Source organism: Enhydra lutris, unplaced genomic scaffold (assembly GCF_002288905.1).
Source record: "Enhydra lutris kenyoni isolate GAN:26980312 unplaced genomic scaffold, ASM228890v2 scaffoldscaffold4, whole genome shotgun sequence".
In the NCBI taxonomy this organism is placed as follows: domain Eukaryota; kingdom Metazoa; phylum Chordata; class Mammalia; order Carnivora; family Mustelidae; genus Enhydra; species Enhydra lutris.
Window position 1 is genome coordinate 51,252,339 of NW_019154088.1, and position 21,318 is coordinate 51,273,656.

General features: G+C 37.9%; 1 protein-coding gene across 1 annotated transcript in view; it reads left to right on the forward strand.

The window, feature by feature from the left end:
• Positions 1 to 20,602, forward strand: part of LOC111160909 (cell growth regulator with ring finger domain 1) — a 28,279-nt gene extending 7,677 nt beyond the window's left edge. The window contains exons 2-6 of the mRNA XM_022524298.1: positions 3,783 to 3,922; positions 10,797 to 10,974; positions 11,127 to 11,274; positions 18,752 to 18,859; positions 19,257 to 20,602. Of these exons, the coding sequence (XP_022380006.1) occupies positions 3,783 to 3,922; positions 10,797 to 10,974; positions 11,127 to 11,274; positions 18,752 to 18,859; positions 19,257 to 19,577 (895 nt within the window). The 3' untranslated portion in view covers positions 19,578 to 20,602. The remainder of the gene's footprint in view (positions 1 to 3,782; positions 3,923 to 10,796; positions 10,975 to 11,126; positions 11,275 to 18,751; positions 18,860 to 19,256) is intronic.
• The last annotated feature ends 716 nt before the right edge of the window (positions 20,603 to 21,318 follow it).

Here is a 21,318-nt window from a genome sequence, read left to right on the forward strand (position 1 = left end):
TATATACCATAGAATGGTGTTTTCTCCCCTTGTTTTTTTCACTCCAAGGGATGAAGGAAAGAAGAGGGAGGTGTTATCTTATGGCTCTCTTGGGAAGATTATATCTTGTGTCCTACCATTTCACATTCCTGACTTAACCGCTAAAAGGCACTAGGGCAGTGTTGGGCAGTGGACAGAGTGGCTGCGGGGTAACTGATTCTGAGGTTCAAAAAGGAGAAATTACTGGATTTGTTCTTTCCCTCTAGCTCTTCTGCCAACCCCTGTGTCTACTCCATCATCGGCATTATCATCACTAGCACTTACTTAGTGCCACACTCTGTTACAAGGGTTTCCAGATGGGAAACCAATTACACAAAGGTTGAGCGATTGCCTAAGGACACATAGCTATTAAGTGTCTTGTTCCTGATTTTAGGAGGAAAGCAGTTTTTCATTAAGTACGATGTTAGCTCTACATATTTATTGCTGCCCTTTACCAGGTTAAGTTCCTTTACATTCCTGGTTTGCTGACAGTTTTTATCAGGATGAGACATTGGATTTGAACAAGTGCTTTTTCTGCATGTATTGAGATGATCATATAGTTTTTCTTTTTCAGTCTGTTAATATGGTGAATTATGTTAAATTTTTAATGTTATGTTAAGCCATCATTAGGTCACGACATATTAGCCTTTAACGTATTGTTGGATTCCATTTGTTAACATTTTGTTAAGTTTTGCGTCAAGGCGCCTGGGTGGCTCAGTGGGTTAAAGCCTCTGCCTTCAGCTCAGGTCATGATCCCGGGGTCCTGGGATCAAGCTCCACACTGGGGCTCTCTGCTCGGCAGGGAGCCTGCTTCCTTCTCTCTCTGCCTACTTGTGATCTGTCTGTCAAACAAATTTAAAAAAAAATCTTGAGAAAAAAAAAAGTTTTGCATCTATTTTCCTGAGTGATACACGTCTGTAGTTTTCTTGTGCATCTCTGCCCTTTCTCTGCAAACTGCATGAAGTTGTCCTTCAGCTCGTGATGTTTTGGGTGATTTGGGGTTGTTTTTTTTTTTTTTGTCTAGCCTTTTTTTTCCTCTCTCTGTTTCATATTGGATCCTTTCTGTTGATAAGTCTTCAAATATACTAATCTTTTGTTCTATAATGGTAAGTCAGCTATTAATTTCATCCAGTGTATTTTTCATCTCAAATATTGTATTTTTTCATCTTCAGAAATGGATTTGGGTCTTTTTAAATATTTTCCACATCTCCATGTAGTGTGCTCAATCTTTACTTACTTTTTTGAAAATATGGAGTATAGTTATAACAATTATTTCAATGTTCTTGTCTACTAGTTCTAGTATATCTGTCATTTATAGGGTCTATTTCTTTTTGATTATTTTCTCTCCTCATTATGAGTTGAGTCATACTTTCTGTTTGCATGGCTGTTATTTTTTTTTTTTAAGATTTTATTTATTTATTTGACAGACAGAGATCACAAGTAGGTAGAGAGGCAGGCAGAGAGAGGGGGAAGCAGAATCCCTGCTAAGCAGAGAGCGCAGATGCGGGGCTCGATCCCAGGCCGCTGGGATCATGACCCGGGCCGAAGGCAGAGGCTTAACCCACTGAGCCACCCAGGCGCCCCTAGAGTGTAACTTTATAGTGTGTGTTACTTTTATTGGTCTTCTCTTGGCATTAGATTTATTGAAGTGGTTTGAAATTTTGTTTTGCAAACTTAATTTTTATAGTTTTCTTCCCTACCCTTTGTTATCACCCTTGCTGCTTAACCATTTTACGATTGTCTCCAACCCAATTCCTAGATGCCTCCTAGTTAAGGACAGGTATTATAATGACATTTCTTCGTCTTCTTCTTCTTTTTTTTTTTTTTAAGATTTTATTTATTTATTTGACAGAGAGAAAGAGATCACAAATAGACAGAGGCAGGCAGAGGCGGAGGGGGAAAGCAAGCCCTGCTGAGCAGAGAGCCTGATGCAGAGCTTGATCCCAGGATCCTGAGATCATGACCTGAGCCGAAGGCAGAGGCTTAACCCACTGAGCCACCCAGACACCTCTTATAATGACATCCATATTGATATTGTCCTAACCCAGCGCCTGGATTCAAATTATGAACCTCGGTCTGGCTCTTGTTTTGAATGGACAACCTATAAAGTCCTCTTACTATGGGAAGGCTTACTTGCCACTGCCTGCTGCCAGACTTGGGACCTATCAAACCCTGGCATCAGCCTTACTCATTCCTTTATATTTATTTCCCTTTTTTAGAACCGTAAAGATTGTCTTTGAACCCGCTTTGTCTCTTTTTCTCCTACCATTTTATTATTAAAATTTTTAAACATACAGAAAACTTGAAAAAATTATACCATGAATATATATATATGCCCATCACTTAGGTTCTACAATCAGTATTTTAGTATAGAGTCTTTATTTCATATTTGTCCATCTTATTTCTTGATCACTTCAGAGTAAATTGTTACTCTTCCCATAAACACTAAAGCATTGCATATTATTAGCTGGAGCTCAACGTCTGGGTGTTTTGTTTTGTTTTGTTTTGTTTGGGGGGAGGGAGTAGGAAAGGGAGAGAGGGGCAGAGGGAAAGGGAAAGAGAGCCCGATGTGGAGCTCGATCTCACGACCCTGAGATCATGACCTGAGCCAAAACCAAGAGTCAGATGCTTAACCGACTGAACCACCTAGGTGTCCCTCAACATTTTTGTTTATAGTTCCTTTTTTTTCTTTCGAAGTAATATTTATACACAATGAAATATACAAGTCTTCAGTGTTATTAAATGCATCATCTATACTCAAACCTCTTCGCAAGGTATGCAACATGACCATCACCAGAGAAAGTTTCCTCATGCCATTTCCTGGTCAGTCCATACCCCTTCCCCCCGCCTCAGATGCAACCATTGCTCTGTTTTTTATTTCTACTATGAATTAGTTTTGCCTGCTCTCAAATTCTATATTACAGAATCATAGAGCGTGTACTCCTTTGTGTAAGACTTCTTTTGCTCAGGATGTTGTTTTTGAGATTTGTCCATGTGGCTCTAGCAATAATTTATTCCTTTTCATTGCTGAGTACTACTGTTCCTTTGTTTCAACACACCATGGTTTGTTTGCTCATTTCAGTGGGGTCTTTTTGATTTCTATGTTTATTTTTTATCCACCACTGCTAAGTGTCTGGAGAGAAGAGAGTGCATCAGAGTATGAATGCCATCCTATTAATTTTAAATTACTTTTTTCTTAATTGAGTGAACTAAGCTGCTTTCTGACTTGATAACGAATTGAGTTGGGTCCGTTTCATTTTCCTTTTCATCTGTTCAGTGTGCATTTTCATAGCTTTACCTGAAATTTAAAAGTAGAAAACATGTTATGTAAATGAAGTGCTATATTTGGTGTTCAAATAAAAATTCTCCTGGCCCATAAATAATATCAGATAGTCTACATGTTAAATATGAATTTGCTTTTATATCATGTAAAAAGTTCACTAACTCTTATCATGTTTTTGCTGTCATATTAAGTATAATTAATCTCTAATGACTGTACTACTTTGTTATCACCAACAATATTAAAATAGAACTCTTTGTTTCAGGAGTATGTCAGTTCAGCCAGCTGAACAATATATTGTATGGGGCCTCTCATCTGTCACTTCTAGATTAATTCTGTAATATAATGTAAACTGAATAAGTTAATCTCTTTTTGTGGTACTTGTGTTAAAAGGAATAATTAATGAAGCCCAACATACTTCACATATAACAAAGTTTCAACATTTGCTAGAATTATGTATTATTTTATTTTTATTTTTCTTCAGGTTTGGTTGGGATGTTCCAGTAATTTTGAGAAATTCAGAAGAGACCCAGTTCAACACAAGAGTTTTCAAAAAGCAAATGAGACAAGTCAAGAATCCTTTTGGCTTAGAGATCACCAATCCATCTACAGCTTCAATTACAAGTTGGTGGCTATTTTCCAAAGATCTTTTTCTTTCTATGCCCCTTTCTTAGCATTTTTCTTTCTACATTGCTTTTTCTTCATTAGACTCAACAAGTATTTATTGAGCACCTATTTTATTCTGGGCACTGTACAACATAGTACTTTGTACTATAGTTACAAAGATTAATAATTCACCGAACTTGCTCCTCGGGAACTTAATCAACTAGCAAACAGAGGCATTCGTGTGAGAAGAATCAAGTATCTTAACTGTTAATGAGAATAGTTTGTTAGGACACTGCCATTTTCATGGTCTTGAGTGCAGTGAAAAAGGTATGGATTATATAGCATAAACAGTTACTGTAAGGGTGCTAACCTCCAGAACAAGTGTTTTTAATCTGAAATTGTGGTATTTTGGGTCTAAGTTATTTTAGTATAAGATGTTATTCTGGGAGATGGTAATAATAGATGACAATTGTTTGTTTCTGTGCTTACTTGGGAAAATAAATTGTCTGCAAGACTATCTAGGAACCATTGGAGTGAGGGAAAGAAAGGGAGGGAAGAGGGAAGGAAGGAAGGGAGGGAGGGAAGGAAGAAATGATTAAGTTCGGACATATTCAGGAAAAGCCTCATTAAAGAATGTGCTGATTCTGTCTTATTTATTTATTTATTTATTTATTTTTGAGTAGAGTCTTGAAAGATAAGTAAGTGTTTATCACATGGGGTTGGAAGAAATTCTAGCTAAAGAGAGAAGCATGAACAAAGCACCAGTACAGAAATAGAATAAGACAGTAGAGAAATAATAAGTAGTTTGTTATGGATGAAACACAAGGTGGAGCAGGTAAGAGAGAAGAGTAGGGGAAGACAGGTTCTTCACAGGGGCCCTCCATAGACAGATCCTATTACCAGGATAAAAAATACAGGAGGAGCAGCAGGTTTTGGAAGAAAGGTAATGACTGCAGTTTTGAACTTCTGGACTTAGAAATGCTCTTGTAGCAGGTAAGTAGAGACACAGAGTAGGAAGTTCTAGGTACAGTTCTGTGGCTCTACAAAGATTCTTGGGCTGAGACCGTATCACCCTTTATACTTGGTCAGATTTCTGGAATCTTAAAAACACCCCAAACTTTCTCAGCGTTTTATCATATTGTACCTACTGCCTTCTTCCTCTTCCCTTCACAGTCAAGCTTCTCTAAAGCAGGTTGCATTTGCCTTCTTCCCTTAGCCTGCTTTACTTTCACTCCTCACATCAGTGCAGTCTGGTTTTTGCCTATGAATCTCTGCTGAACTGGCTTTCCCTGAGATCACCGATCCCCACTTCTGTCCCCCTACCCTGACCCTCAGGCATTGTAGGCCCGAGTTAACACTATTTCTGCAGAGTTTAATAGAGTTGACCAACCCTTCCTTCTTGACAGCCTGCTCCCCTGGCTTCTGTGACTCTTCTTGTTTAGTCATCTTTCTGTCTCTAACTTCCAGAATCACATCAAAAATCAGTGTATTGGGTGACTCAGTTGGTTAAGCATCTGACTCTTGATTTTGGCTCAGGTCATGATCTCAGGGTTGTGAGGTCGATCCCTGAGTCACTCCATGCTCAGCTGGGAGTCTGCTAGAGAGTCTTTCCTTCTCTCTTTCCCTCTGCCCTCCCCCGCTCACGTGCGCTCTATAAATACATACATACACACATGCATACATAAAGTCTTTAAAAACATCAGTGTGCTTACTCAATAGGACTTATCAATCTTAATACTGATTCATAATGAAGTAGTACAAAATTTCTTATTCTTCTTTAGCTATAAATACTATATTATTACCCTATGAATTGAAGAGAACTAAGGACCTCTTTTTTTCCCCTCTAATGATAGATAAGGGGTTTGTTCTGACATTTTTCACTCGGGAAGACCAAATTTCAAGATCTGACGAGAAAATTATCCTATTTAGAAAACATGCCTAATTAAAATGTAGAGAACAGTGGTAGTTTGGTGACCTCTGACCTCTGTGGTCAGGCTCTTGCACCTGCTGCCATGTCACACTGGGCTCTTGAATAGGACTGCCCATACAAAAAGTTGCCAATACAAAGCTGTCCTTTCTGCTACATAGTTCCACAAGCTGGGAAATGCTGAAAAAGTAAGAACTGATAAATTATAAGCCAACAAACACAGGATACTTGTGAGGTAGAAATTGGGAGGAAATCTGCCAATCTTCTTTTCAGGCAGAAATAGTATCAAAAAGAACCTCCCCTGCCCCTCTATAAATGGTAGAAACAAATGAAAAGATATCTAGTCAGTAGAAGACCTCTCTCAGCTGTACACAAAATTTTTTTTTATTTATCTTTATTTTTTTTTTAAAGATTTTATTTATTCATTTGACAGAGAGAGATCACAAGTAGGCAGAGAGAGAGAGAGAGATGGAAGCAGGCTCCCCGCTGAGCAGAGAGCCTGATGCGGGACTCAATCCCGGGACCCTGAGATCATGACCTGAGCCGAAGGCAGCGGCTTAACCCACTGAGCCACCCAGGCGCCCACAAAAATTTTTTTTAAATGTGTGGATTTATAGCATGCTTATTGAAGTATTTTAATTTTTAAAATACTGGTGCTGGGGTGCCTTGGGTGGCTCAGTCAGTTAGGCATCTGCTTTCAGTTCAGGTCATGATCTCGAGGTCACGGGATCAAGCCCCGTTTTGGGCTCCCTGCTCAGCGGCGAGTCTACTCCCTCTCCCACTGCCCTCCCCCCCAACCTTGTGTTCTCTCTCTCTCTCTCTCAAATAAATAAAATCTTTTAAAAAATAAAATGACCAGTGCCTATCATTAATTATATGTCTTCTTTGGGTAAATAAGGAGAAGGAATTTGTTGGGAATTATGTTTCGCAGGATAAAATTCATTTGTTTAAACTGTGGAACAGAGGATATCATTAAAGATGTCTAACCAGGCCATTAAAATAATGTTCTGAGCAATAGTTGTGACATTTTAAAAGGTTATTTCATTTGGTGTGCAGATAGTTTAAAAATCCAGGTCTTTTTTCACCACTGTTCCCAAGGTGCTTGGTATGTAGGGAGGGAAGGGGAATATCTGGAGATCTGATTTACTTGAAAATGAACAAGAGAATCAGTTTTAATCTTAGTCCTCTGGTTCTTTTTAGCATGGGTGCTTGTTGGGATTTCTTTTGTTGTTATGTGATGATACTGGATTTGGATTTATGGTATTTCCATGTCCCCAGTGTAAGAAGCTCTAATGAAATTGAAAGGAGGTATTCAGGGTTTGCTAGCTGAGTTTAATTCTTTTGGGTCAGAAATTCTCTTGTCCCTTTGTGACAGCTTCCTCATATTTTGGCTCATTCACCCTGGTGAGACCTAACAAAGGTGAAAGGGTTAGACAAAATGACACACATAACATTTTCAGAGGAGTTTGTGAACCTCTATTCTCTACGACGTAAAACTTTCATCTCCCAATACTCCAGATTTATTATCCTCATGCATGATCACCTGTACTCTAGTTCTTTCTCAGGGATTCTCCTCCAGAAAGTCTGTGGCTTTTCTGCTCTGTTGTTTCTTCTTTTTTTAATGCCTCAACTCATTGACTCTCGTCCTTGTTTTTTGCAGTTTTTTGCAAGGTTGTCTCATATGCAGGGCTCCATTTGCCCGTTCCAACTAGGCATGTAAGGGCAGGTTGAGGGAAATCATCCCCGTGCTGCTTCAGTTAGCTTCGATTCTGACTTTTCTGGTTTAAGGCTGTGTTCCAAGTCTGCTGTTGCTGTCGATCTGAGACGGCATTGTGTTTGCACTGAATCTTAGAAGACTGAGAAAATGTAGGAATGAGAACTGTCCGCAGAAGAAGTGGGAAAAACAAAAGGGAGAACAGTTTTGCCTGGGGGATTTGAACTGTCATCAGTTAGTGTTAATCAGTACATTCTCTTTTCAGTCTATGTCATGGACAAGTGTAGGAGAGATTGTGGAGAGCAGAATTTACAGATTGTATTCTCCCTTCTCATTAACTTCTTAATTTCAGAGGCATACATGTTGAAGTCTGATTAGTATCCAGTTGTCAGTAGTCTCTGGCGCTCTCCCCACTTTAGTCACACATATGCAGTCTGTAAATAAGCCTTTTATGCAGCTCTGAATCTCTAGAACTCTGATGCTTATTACAGAGCAAATAAACTGGGTAGTTTTACATGTTTTAGGCCTTATCCTTCCATGGTTGTTTTTTAGTGTAAACAATCACATAGATATGGATATCCCCTCCTATGAGATAAACAGAAATATGCTATGTACTTGCCTCCATCTTGCTTTTTTCATTTGTGTTTATTCTGAAGATCATCCCACTGTAGTATATGCAGGTATTTTACCATGCCTCAGTTCTTTTTTAAGAGCTCCATAATGCTTCATTATAGAATGTTCTACATTTTATTCATTTAATCCCCTATCATTGGACACTTGGGTGCATCCTGGCATTTTGATATAACTAGAGCTCCATGCATAACATCTTCTCACATTTACACATTTCTGCCAAAAATATTAAGAAATCATTTTCTGGGTTCCTTTCTTTCTTTTTCCACTTCTTTACTTTTCTTTTTTTTTAAGACTTTATTTATTTATTTGACAGAGACAGGGAGATCACAAGTAGGCAGAGAGGCAGATAGAGAGGGGGAAGCAGGTTCCCCGCTGAGCAGAGAGCCCGATGTGGGGCTTGATCCCAGGACCCCGTGATCATGACCCGAGCTGAAGGCAGAGGCTCAACCCACTGAGCCACCTGGGCACCCCTCCACTTTCTTTTCTATGCTTTTTCTATTTCTCCCTTTCATATCTACTTCAGCTTTTTTTCCTTCCCTCATGTTGCATGGTTCTGTGGTGACATAGAGAAAAGGTATGATTTTTATATGTATATATATGTATGATTTTTAATATGTATACTAATTTTAAATATATGAGCACAGTTATGTAGCATAATATAAATAGTATATATGAACATGACATTAATGTGTTTTGATATTTAATGAATAAATTAATGTAATTATATATTAAATATATATAAATATATTTAAATTTGTGTTGATGGGGTGTTTTTCTTTGGCTATTTAATAGCTAATTAACAAATAATAGCTAATTACATTTCCCATTCTTGAATAATACCTGATGATTAGAGTCATATAAAACTTTGAAATCAAATTCTGTTCCAATTACCTGTGCAGTGTTCCTGCCAGTTAAAAGTTTTGCTTAACTATGATTGGAAATTATCCTATGTCGCTGCTGCTACACATACTCCAGATGTGAAAGTCTACGTGTGTACTAGCAACTACGGGGAAGAAAAATAAAAACTGAATTTTTGGTGTCCTGTAGAGCATCTGCTTGTATTTGTGTGTATCCTTCTAAAACATACTCTTGATCACCTTTTTATTTTATTTTCTTAAGGGATGATTTATATATATATTTTAAAAGATTTATTTATTTATTTTACAGAGAGAGAGTGAGCGCAGGGGGTAGTGGCAGAGGGAGGAAGAGAGAGAGAATCACAAGGTGACTCCCCACTGAGTGCAGAGCCCAATTCAGGGCTCCATCCCACAACCCTGAGATCATGACCTGAGCCGAAATCAATAGTCAGACACCCAACTGATTGAACTACCCAGCCACCCCACTGATCACCTTTTTAAAAGTACACAGTGGATCCATCAGAATTCCTATTAGTAAGTAAAAAAAATGACTCCAGTCAAAGGATACTGGGTAGCTTACAGAATTGCTGTTAGGTTTGGAGACCCAGGATCAGAGACTAAGGCTGTTCAGCAAGGAACAATCCCCAGACCACATACTTTTGGTCTTGCAAGTCCGCTGCTGCCACTGAGCACCAGATGCTACAGTTTCCACTGCCAACGGTATAGGATCCTAGATATTGCTGCCCTTGAACTTGATATTGCTGCAACTGCCATGAGCAAGGGGAAAAAAATCATATGGGTGGTAATAGTAAGTCCTATGTGAGTGTTTAATAAATAGGTAAAATAGTCTAATTTGTATGCCCACTTATAATTTATTTTTCCACTTAATCAAGTTTATTCAAATTATAATATGTTTTATTATGCTGAAAGCAAATAAATGAACGAGGACATTGCTACTAAGCCCTACATGTTTTGGAATCCCTACTCTTTCCTTAGGATGTTTGCATATCATGTGGGACATTAACTATGTGACAAGAGTATAAATGTTGTTGGGGCACCTGGGTGGCTCCGTTGGGCGACTTCCTTCGGCTCAGGTCATGATCCTGGGGTCCTGGGATCGAGTCCCGCATCGGGCTCCCTCTCATGCTCTCTCTCACTCTCTCTCTCAAGTAAATAAAATTTTAAAAAGAAAAAGTATAAATGTTGTCAGTGTGCATATTAATATTAGTAAGGCTTGATTTCTTTTTCATATTTTTTCTACTCCAGTGATCATCTGAGGACCCCATGAGTTATGTGTATCCACTTTGAGAGACAGTCCTGCTCTGTTTCTTACAGTTACAAGGTTGTATATTTCCACGTTTGGAGACAGTGCTCCTATTTCTTGTAATTAGGATTATATATGCTGTTAGAATGGTAGGTTATCAATGGTGAACTATATTTCAGTTTTTAAACACTATGTGGGAGAAGGCTCTGAGTCCCAGCCAAAAAATTAACTTCATGATTTCCACGTGTAAATGTACAAATAAGAGTTTACTGATCGTGCTTCAGAATTGTGTATAGATGTTGAGGTTTTTTTGTTACTTGTTTAGGGACCACTTCCTTCATTTACAGGCACGTGCCCTTTAATGAGTTCCTTGAACTGCCATCAGCCGGGCCAGCCATCAAAAGGAAGCTTTTGTCATTTGCTGTGTATAACTGTATGAAAAACTATATTCGGTAATTTTCTTCTCTTTGTCTTCTTTTCTTCTTTGTTTTTGACAGCCGGCATAACTTTGACAACAGACTGCCTTGAAGATAGCCTCTTGACATGCTACTGGGGGTGCAGTGTCCAAAAACTCTATGAAGCTCTGCAGAAGCACTTTTATTGCTTCCGAATAAGCACCCCCCGAGCCCTGGAAGATGCTCTGTATAGTGAATATCTCTATCAAGAGCAGTATTTGTATCCTTTTATCTGATACATCCATTAACCAGTGAAAATCTCAGACATAAGACTTTTTAATGGAGAAAGTATTTGCTGTTATTATTGATCACTTTTTGTGTATTATTGTATTTTGGGTTACAGTGGCAATTTACCTTTACATTTTCAAAAAGTATTAAGAAGGACAGCAAAGAAGAAATATATTGCCAGTTACCAAGAGATACTAAAATTGAAGACTTTGGTACAGTGCCCAGATCTCGCTATCCGTTGGTAGCACTGTTGACCCTAGCTGATGAGGAAGACCGAGAAATTTATGACATTGTAAGTAACTTTAAAATTCTGGAAGCATTCCTTTAAGTGATTTGGATGATGGGTCATAATTATTTGGTGAATAGAAAAAGTTTTATTTTAATTTCTGAGGCTATATGTTTGGCCCAGACACATTTTTCTTGAAGAAGGAATACCTGGGAAGTACAGGTATATGATTTTTATACATGTAACAGCTCCTTCAGAGTATGACTTTGTTAGACATATTATTTATATATATATATATGTTGCAAGAATAGGATATTACTTAGAAAATAAAAGGCACATTATAGTTGAATTAAGTTAATTTTATCATTCTGTATTCTATCATGTTTGCTAGATAGAAAAAAGTCTCTTGGGAAGCATGTTTATTCTTAGCATTTTTAGCACCGAATGAGTAAGCCTTGTAATCATCTGAAGTGCTCAGTTTTAAGACCATCTTCCCTCATTTCTCTACATGGTTGCAAGTCACCTTGTTTCCGTCATCGCCCCTGCTGCACCTACATCTTCTATGTACTCGATCCTTTGTATTTTCAGTAATTATAGTGATCTCCTTTTCTCATTATGTGCTCGTTACTTCTTTAGTCTAGTAGTTTGTCCCTATTAGTAAGATAAAGGCATCTTAGGGATCTAAGAGGACCTGAGCCCTGACATTCCTCTGAGTATGGTAGAAGCTTGTACATGAAATAAACTTTTGGTAAAACCATTTCATGGTAGGAATGCCATCATACCCAATTTACTACTTTTCTGAAATGCATGGTATTGATATGCTCATTAATAAAGATACGGTAACATTTTATGATACTTTTAACATATACAGTACACTGGCTAGCATTAGCTTATTTATTTCTTCCAACAACCTTGTGTGTTAGGGCAAATCCTCTTCTTATAAAGACTGAAATGGGAGTCCGAAGAGAACTCTCAGTCATTCAGGAAGAGATAGGACCAGTAAGCCTCTGCAACCCTGTACCAGTACTTTCAGGAAAAAAAAAAAAAAAAAAAAAAAAAATTTAAAGGAATATCTCCTCAAAACAAATGTACATTTTCTTGCATTTGGAAAGTGCAGACCCTTACTGAGAAATCCGGACCCTGCTTATACACAGTTTGGGGTTTTAATCTTACCAAATTGAAGTTCCAGTGAACTGAAGTCAATTTGGTTTTTCTAAGTAAGTCATACCAAAAGCAGTATATTTCCAGAACCTAACACAGTGCCTGGAACACAGAAGGTGGTCAATAAATGTGATAAGTGAAAACAACAACAACGACAAAAAACAACCCAAAGTCATACCAAGCAATGTTAGTGAGCCTCATAGAGCTTGACAGCAAGTCAGTTACTTGTGCGTGAGGAGCCCATATGAGAGATCTGGTTTCCTTCCCCTCCTCCCCTCTTCCCCTTCACCCTGTTCAGTTGAAGATAGATAAGAACTGTTAGGTTGGTGTTTCATATTTCCAGCTTCTGTTCATTACCCAGCCTACCCCAGCAAGGTAACCCTTCTGTCACCACCATGTCACCCGTGTCTTCTAAGCTCCTTTCTTCCTCTCATTCAAAACAGAAAGGGTCAGATCTGTCACCTTCCTCCCAGCTTCTCCTCTTAGCTTCTTTCCCCCTCATTGAGGGTGATCGCTATCTCTTTGAGGTACTCAGAGTCTTCTTCGTTTTCTAACTTTCTTCCTCAGTCTAAACAGCAGAGTGTGTGTTAAAATATATATAACATAAAATTTACCATTTTAACCACTTTCCAGTGTATAAGTCAATGGCATTACAAACAGGGAAAGATTTGCTTTCAGCCCCCCATCCAACTGGAAAGAAGACGGTGTGGCCTGGCTGAACCTGTGGGAGGCGTAATCCCACAGGGGAGCTGAGGCGGTGGGCCCTCGAGGTTAATAGGCATTTTCTCTTTTCCTTTTGGAGTCTCCTTCTCTGGGTCTTTTCTTCTCATTGGCACATGCCCTCCCTTTTTTCCTGTTAATCTTGCTTTTCCATCTCTTATCACTCAGATTGGGCCTAATATTGGAACTATAACATATTTGTTGGCATAGTTTGTATTAATGTTCTCCTTCTTAATTTTAAAAGCAAACTGAGCATTTGGTTTTTCACTATTTTATCTGGGGATCAGAGTCTAAATCTAAAGAAAAAAAAATTAAGCTCTACCATTCCCGTTGTAGCAGTAAAAATTATGTTTTGATAGTGTAGTCAGTTTTTTATTTTAGGTAGAAGCAGAGGTTATTATTGCAATATTTTGATTTTGACTTTTTTTTTCATTTTTACTCAATTATATTTTCTCTATTACTCAAATAATAATATGTTTGTGGCAGGAAATAGAATTAGAAAATCTGGATAAGCCAAAAGGAAAAAAGCATAATCACCTCTATTCTTTCATCCAAAGTTAACCACTGTCAATATTTGCATCTTTACAGACCTTTATAATATGTAAGTTTTTAAACAAAAACAGGGTAAAGTATATGTACTATTTTGTGACCTGTTTTCATTTAGTGTATTTTGAGCATCTTTTCCATATCAAATATGAATACCTGGGAAGTACAGGTGTATGATTTTTATACATGTAACAGCTCCTTCAGGGTACGACTTTGTTAGACATACTATTTATATATATATAAATATACACATATTTATATATATATGTTGAGATATATACAGCTACATATATATTTATAACTAGCATGATAGTAGCTTCTGAAGCTTTTAATAGTAAATCGAATGGCAGGATTGTTTGTGTGAGGTGATGATATTACTGTCTTCTACCAGTCCTGTCATTTTGGTTCAACATTTACAACTTCTGAAGCCATTGCCAAATTATTAAATCTTTATAAAGCTGTAAAGAATATTATATGTTTACAACCATAGTAGGATTCTTTCTTTAAACTTTTCATTTGGACATAATTTTAGGAACTTGCAAAAATAGAAAACTGGAAGAACACCCCTATACCTTTTACCCCAATCTCCTGTTGTTCATTGTTGACATTTTCCAGATTGGCACTATTATTTGCCCATATGTGTGTGTGTATTTTTTTAAATGAATCAAGAATAAGTTGTATGCCTGATTCTTGATCCCTAAATACCTTAGTTTGTATTTCCTAATAATAGGAAATGTTCTCTTATATAAACACAATATAGTTATCAACTTTATAAATCTAACATTGATAAAATATTTTATCCAATCTATGACCTGTATTCCAATATGTCAGTGAATGTATCAGTGTTCTTTACAGCATGTTTCCTCCTCCAGTACAGGTTCTAGTCTAGAGTCAGATAGTCTATTTGTCATGTATCTTTAGCCTCCTTTAATCTAGAACATTTTCACAGCCTGTTTGTCTTTTACGATATTAGCATTTTTTAAGAATACAAGTCATGTACACCCTTTTTATAAAATAGGACAGTTCCCATTTTGTTTGTCTGATATTTCATCATGATCGGATCAGAGTTGTGTGTTTTTAGCCAGTCTACTTAGCATGGGTGATGATGCGGGCTTTTCAGGGCACCACCTTTGGAGGCATGTGCAGTTCTTTCCTCTCATTGGTGATGTTAATTTTTATCTCTCTGCAAGGGGTTGTCTCATTTCTCCTCTGCTGTATTTTTCCCCCTCCCTTGCAGATGATAAGCAGTTCGGAGAGGACACGTTTAAGACCACACAAAATCCCAGTCTTTATGAAAATTTCCCCCCTGGATTTAATATCCTTTGATAATTCTTTTTTTTTAAAGATCTTATGTATTTATTTGACAGAGAGAGCAAGTAGGCAGAGAGGCAGGCAGAGGGGGAGAGAGAAGCAGGCTCCCCAGTAAGCAGAGAGCCCGATGCTGCTCTTGAGCCCAGGACCCCAAGATCCGGACCTGAGCCAAAGGCAGAGACTTAACCCACTGAGCCACCCAGGTGCCCCTATCCATTGATAATTCTTAACAGATTTTATCTTTACCATGATGGTTGCAAAATGATCATTTTCCAATTCCAGCTCTCCATTTAGCCCTCAGTATTGTACTATAAGCAAGTACAAGTATTGTACTATAAGCAGTATTGTACTATACTATAGTACAGTATCATAGTATAACCATTTATTTATTTATTGTCCATATGTCCTCATGAATTTCTTTTTTCCCCCAGTGATTTATAACTCGTAACTGAATTTAATTATTTTGATGCTCAACTGCCCTCTCCTTTATTTTCTGCCCAAGGATTTATAATCAAATTCTGTGTCCATAAATTACTTAGATTAGTTCTCCTGTAAGTGAAAAAACCATATAAAGAGGAAATGTACTCAGATGTTGCTCTCATCCCTTCCCACAATGCCTTCTTTTTTTTTTTTTTTTTAAACACTTTTACCTTTAAATAATCTCCACACCAACAAGGGGGTCAAGCTCACAACCCTGAGATCAAGAGTTGCATCTCTACCCAGGCCAGGTGCTCCCCATTCTTATATATCCCAATTCTTGTAGATAACCAAGTTCATTGTTTTCTGGTTTATTCTTCCTGTTTCTTATTGTAATGATGAGAAAATACAGATATGTATATTTTTTATTTTCTTTCTTACTCAAAAGATATCACACTTTTTATACTATACATGTTCTGGGGTTGTTGTTGTTGTTTTTTTTTCCACTTCATAATATCTCTGGAAATCAGTTCAGATGAGTTCATAGAGCTCTTCCCCACATTGTTTTCCCGTGGCTGCGTAGCACTCAATGGTATGTAGACTGTATCGATAGGTACCATAGCTATTTAGCCAATCTCCTGCAGCTGGACATTCAGGTAATTTCCAGTATTCTGCAGTAACAAATAATTTTACACTGAATAACCTGTGCATATGTATTTTTATATTGTTGAAGTTGCATGGTTGAAGGGCAAAGGTATGTCATTTTGATACATATTACCAAATTCCCCTCCATTCGGTTTATATCCTTGGAGTTGTACCTTTTTTTCTTTTTTTATACATTTCCACCAGAAATGTAAGAAAGTGACTATTTCCCCATAGATTATATTGATAAACATTTGCAATCTATTAATCCAATGAGTGGGAAATAATAGCTCAGTGAAGTTGTAATTTGCATTTATCATATTATGAGTGAAATTGAACACCTTTTAATATGGCTGAGGATTGTGTTTATAATTTTGTGTGAATTGTCTGTTCATGTCTTTTGCCCATTTTAATTAATTAATTTATTTTTGAACTCTGTTAGACCAAGAACTCAAGAACTAACTGCTATTTGAAAGTTTAAATATTCAGACTGTGGGATACTTCCATTTCCAATCATAATTCAGTCATAAAGGCTGGATTTACTCTTTTTTTTTTCTTTAAAGATTTTATTTATTTATTTGACAGACAGAGATCACTAGTAGGCAGAGAGGCAGGCAGAGAGAGAGGGGGAAGCAGGCTCCCCGCTGAGCAGGGATCCCAATGTGGGGCTCGATCCCAGGACCCTGGGATCATGACCTGAGCCAAAGACAGAGGTTTTAACCCACTGAGCCACCCAGGCGCCTCTTTGCCCATTTTTAAATAGGATTTTTGGTTACTTTTTTTCAATATTTAAAAGTTTTTCATAAATTATGGATATTGTGAATATTTTATTCCATTTCATCAAATGTCTTTTGACTTTCCCTATGGGGCTTTTTGTCATACAAGCTTTAAATTTTGACACAGTCAAATAAATGCATCTGCCTCTGGATTTCAGTCATTGTTAGAAAGTCTTTCCCTGGGGGCGTCTTGGTGGCTCAGTTGGTTAAAGCTTCTACCTTCGGCTCAGGTCATGGTCCCAGGGTCCTGGGATAGAGCCCCATATCAGGCTCTCTGCTCAAGGGGAAGCCTGCTTCCCTTCCTCTCTCTTTGCCTGCCTCTCTGCCTACTTGTGATCTCTGTCAAATAAATAAATAAAATCTTAAAAAAAAAAAAAAAAACACAAAACAACAACCAAAAAAAAAAAAAAAAAGAAAAGAAAATCTTTCCCTGGGGTGCCTGGGTGGTTAGTGGGTTGGGCCTCTGCCTTTGGCTCAGGTCATGATCTCATGGTCCTGGGATCGACCCTCGCATCAGGCTCTCTGCTCAGGGGGGAGCCTGCTTCTCCTCTCTCTCTGCCTACCTCTCTGCCTACTTGTGATCTCTCTCTCTCTCTCTGTCAAATAAATAAATAAAATCTTAAAAAAAAAAAAAGTCTTTCCCTACACTGAGAGTAAAAAGGAATTCACATGTTTTCTTCTAGTGCTTGCATAGTTTTATTTTTTATAATTAGGCTTCTTAAGCTTTTGGAGTTTATTCTTCCATATGATCTGAGGAATGCATCTAATTTTATATTTTTCCAAATAGCTATCCAGTCCCAGTACTTTTTATAAAAAGACTGTTTGCCCAGTGATTTTAGATGGCAACTTTGTCATATTTGTATAGATAGTTGGGTCTGTTTCTGGACTGTTTGTTCTGGTCTAGCCACCTGTCTGTTCATGTGCCTGTACTATTTTAATTTTAGAGGCTTTGTACTATGTCTTAATATCTGACTGGGCTTGATCTTCCCCACAGCTTTGTTCCAGTATTTGCCTAGCTAATCTTATGTGTTCTTTTTCCTCATGAGAATCTTAGAGTCAACTCATATAACTCTATGAAAAAACTCATTGTTATTTTTGTTGGGATTGCATTAAATTTGTAACTTTGAGTATAATTTAAAATAACTCTGGCAAAAATGTGTTCCATAACTGGTTCCACTTTAGTGACTATTATTTAAATCAATTATTGTGGGGCGCCTGGGTGGCTCAATGGGTTAAAGCCTCTGCCTTCAGCTCAGGTCATGATCTCAGGGTCCTGGGATCGAGCCCTGCATCGGACTCTCTGCTCAGCCGGGAGCCTGCTTCCTCCTCTCTCTCCCTCTGCCTGCTTCTCTGCCTACTTGTGATCTCTGTCAAATAAATAAATTAAATCTTTAAAAAAAATAAAATAAAATCTTTTTTTTTAATTAATTTATTTATTTGACAGAGAGAGATCACAAGTGGGCAGAAAGGCAGGCGGGGGGGGGGGGGGAAGCAGGCTCACCGCTGAGCAGAGAGCCCAATGTGGGGCTCGATCCCAGGACCCTGGGATCATGGCCTGAGCTAAAGGCAGAGGCCTTAATCCACTGAGCCACCCAGGTGCCCCAAAATAAAATCTTTTTTTAAAAAAAAATCAATTATTGTAAGTTTTCTAATTTATCAACCTTTTACTTTTTAAAAATTTTTGTTAAATTTTAACTTTTTTAAAGATTTTATTTATTTATTTGACAGATAGAGATCACAAATAGGCAGAGAGGCAGGCAGAGAGAGAGAGAGGAGGAAGCAGGCTTCTAGCTAAGCAGAGAGCCCGATGCAGTGCTCGATCCCAGGACCCTGGGATCAGGACCTGAGCCGAAGGCAGAGGCTTTAACCCATTGAGCCACCCAGGCGCCCCATCTTTTACTTTTCTTTTACATACCTGTGAAATAATGTAAGGAGGTTAAGTACTGACTAGTGTTTAATTTTTATTTTAGATTTCCATGGTGTCAGTAATTCATATTCCTGATAAAACGTATAAACTTTCGTGTAGAATATTGTATCAATATTTACTCCTGGCTCAAGGTCAATTTCATGATCTTAAGGTAAGTACCCTGTTATCTTATCTCTGTCCCTTTTATCTGGAGAGTTTCAAACAATGACCAGTATAAAGAGATAAAATTTTTCAGTTATCACAGAAACTAGCTGTTATTTGCTATTGGGTTTGCTAGCTCACAAATTTTTAGCAGTTTTTATGACTCCCAGATTTAAAGAGTAATTGTTTAGGTGCCTGGGTGGCTTAGTCATTTGGGCGTCTGACTGTTGATTTCTGCTCAGATGGTGATCTTGGGGTCATGGGATCAGTCCACATCAGGCTCTGCGCTCAGTACAGAGTCTGCTTCCCTCCCCTCTTTCAAATAAGTAAATCAAATCTTTAAAAAAAAAAAAAAAGGAGTAATTGTCATTTGTGATTATCCTTAACCTTGTGTTTTTGATTTTCAGCAACTCTTCATGTCTGCAAATAATAATTCCACTCCCTCCAGCAATTCATCTCCAGAAGAAAAAAGCAGAGAGCGCAGTTTGCTGGAAAAGGCCGGGCTGTCCGAGAGCGAGGCGGAGCCTCCAGAGGAGAACATCAAGGACTGTGTGGTTTGCCAGAATGGAACTGTGAACTGGGTGCTGCTGCCCTGTCGGCACGCGTGTTTGTGTGACGGCTGTGTTCGCTATTTCCAGCAGTGCCCCATGTGCAGGCAGTTCGTTCAGGAGTCTTTTACACTTTGTAGTCAAAAGGAGCCAGAGAAAGACAAACTGAAAGCTCTTTGAGAGTGTTGTTACGACTGAAAAGTATACTTTCCACTGAAGATGGAGAAATTTGTGTTTTGGAATTGATCATAACATGGAATCTACAGCGTTGACCATCAGTGAAAATTCTATTTTAACTTCACCTTTGTATGGTACATGGATGATGACATGAATTCCTTCCTGTCCCATATGCTAAATACTGGAATACCATCTGTGTTAATACATAAAAAATGCATTCAGCTCTTGGGAAGAATGTAAATGTTTGGCCTTTTATCAGCTAGCGGAGTTCACATGATGCTGATTAGGAAAAATCCTGAAAAGCAGTCCATCTAAAATCTGAGGAGGTAAAAGTCAAGATCTCTGGATGTTTTTGCCTTTGACATCATCTGGATTGCAATTGGGAAAAAACTGAATTCTCCCTAAAGGAATTGTATGTTCCCCAGTTTCTAAAGGAGTTGGAAAGTGCTTCTAACTCTAAATCTTTTCCTAAAATAACAGTTTTTATAAAGATCCATCTAATTTTCCTTATAGTCACATAAAAACAAGTCTTAATTTTAATATAGCATCTTAAATCATAAATGTGAGACGCAATTCTTGTCTGTTCTCAGTGTACCATAGATTAAAATGATACTCATCTATAGGAAGCAGATATATAAAACTTGGATAATAAAATGTCTTGGATAATTAAATTTATTGTCAAGTATGATTAGCTTAGCAGAATGTGACCTATCAGGGAAGAACTGTGAAACTTGTAATGCCTTACTTTAGATTTCCTCCTGTGTAGCAAATCCTTCTAAAACCAAAAAAGTTTTAGAGCCAGAAAAGCTGTTAAGAGAAACAACTATTTTTTTCTACTCTATTTTTATTCCAAATAAACCCATATCCTCCAGAGTAGTAACCTGATAGGCAAAAAGCCCCATCCCTCCTGCTTTCTAAGATGACAAAGAAGAAAAAGGTAAATCAGAGCTTTTCTGTGTCTTCAGGGGAAATTACCTTCCATTGACCAAGAAATTAGATCATGGCAAATAAACTGAACTTCAGGGAAATTTTCAAGACTTCTTTGTCCTGTTTGTATTAAGAGTAATGCCTTATCTTTGTATCAGTGTTTCTACGTAGTGTCATTTTATTCTAATCAAATATAACACTGAAAAAGACATTACCTATTTTCCATTTTATAAACCAAATCAAACTTTCATCTCTGCTCAATAGCTATGTATTAAATACCTCCTAGGGGTCAGATCCCTTTTGGCAATCTGGGCTACAGAGAATCGGGCAAGACTTCTGGCCTCAAAGGAGCACCAGCAGCATTTTAGAAACATGTCCCCACCTTGGAAGTCCCAGGGCCTCTGCTCCAACCCTGCCACTGGAAGCAGGGGTCGGGGAAAGCTACAGTTAGCTCATACCAGCTCATCTGGGAAACTCACTCTGTGCTGTAAATTGGGGGAATCCTCAAAGATCACTTTGTCCATCTCAGCCATCCTGCTTCTCTTTACGGATCCGTTCGTACTGAAACGGTCTGAGCCATGTGGTTGCTTTCTCATCTGGGATAGATTTCCACCTGCAATCTTCCTCCATTCTTCATAACTGTTTAATTGTAGTAAGATATACATACCAGAAAACTTACCATTTTAACTATTTTTTAAGTGTACAGTTCAGGAACATTACATACGTTCACATGGTTGTGTGCCTATCATCAGTAACCATCTTCAGAATGTTTTATCACCCTAAACTGAAACTATATCCATTTAAACGCTGACTCCCC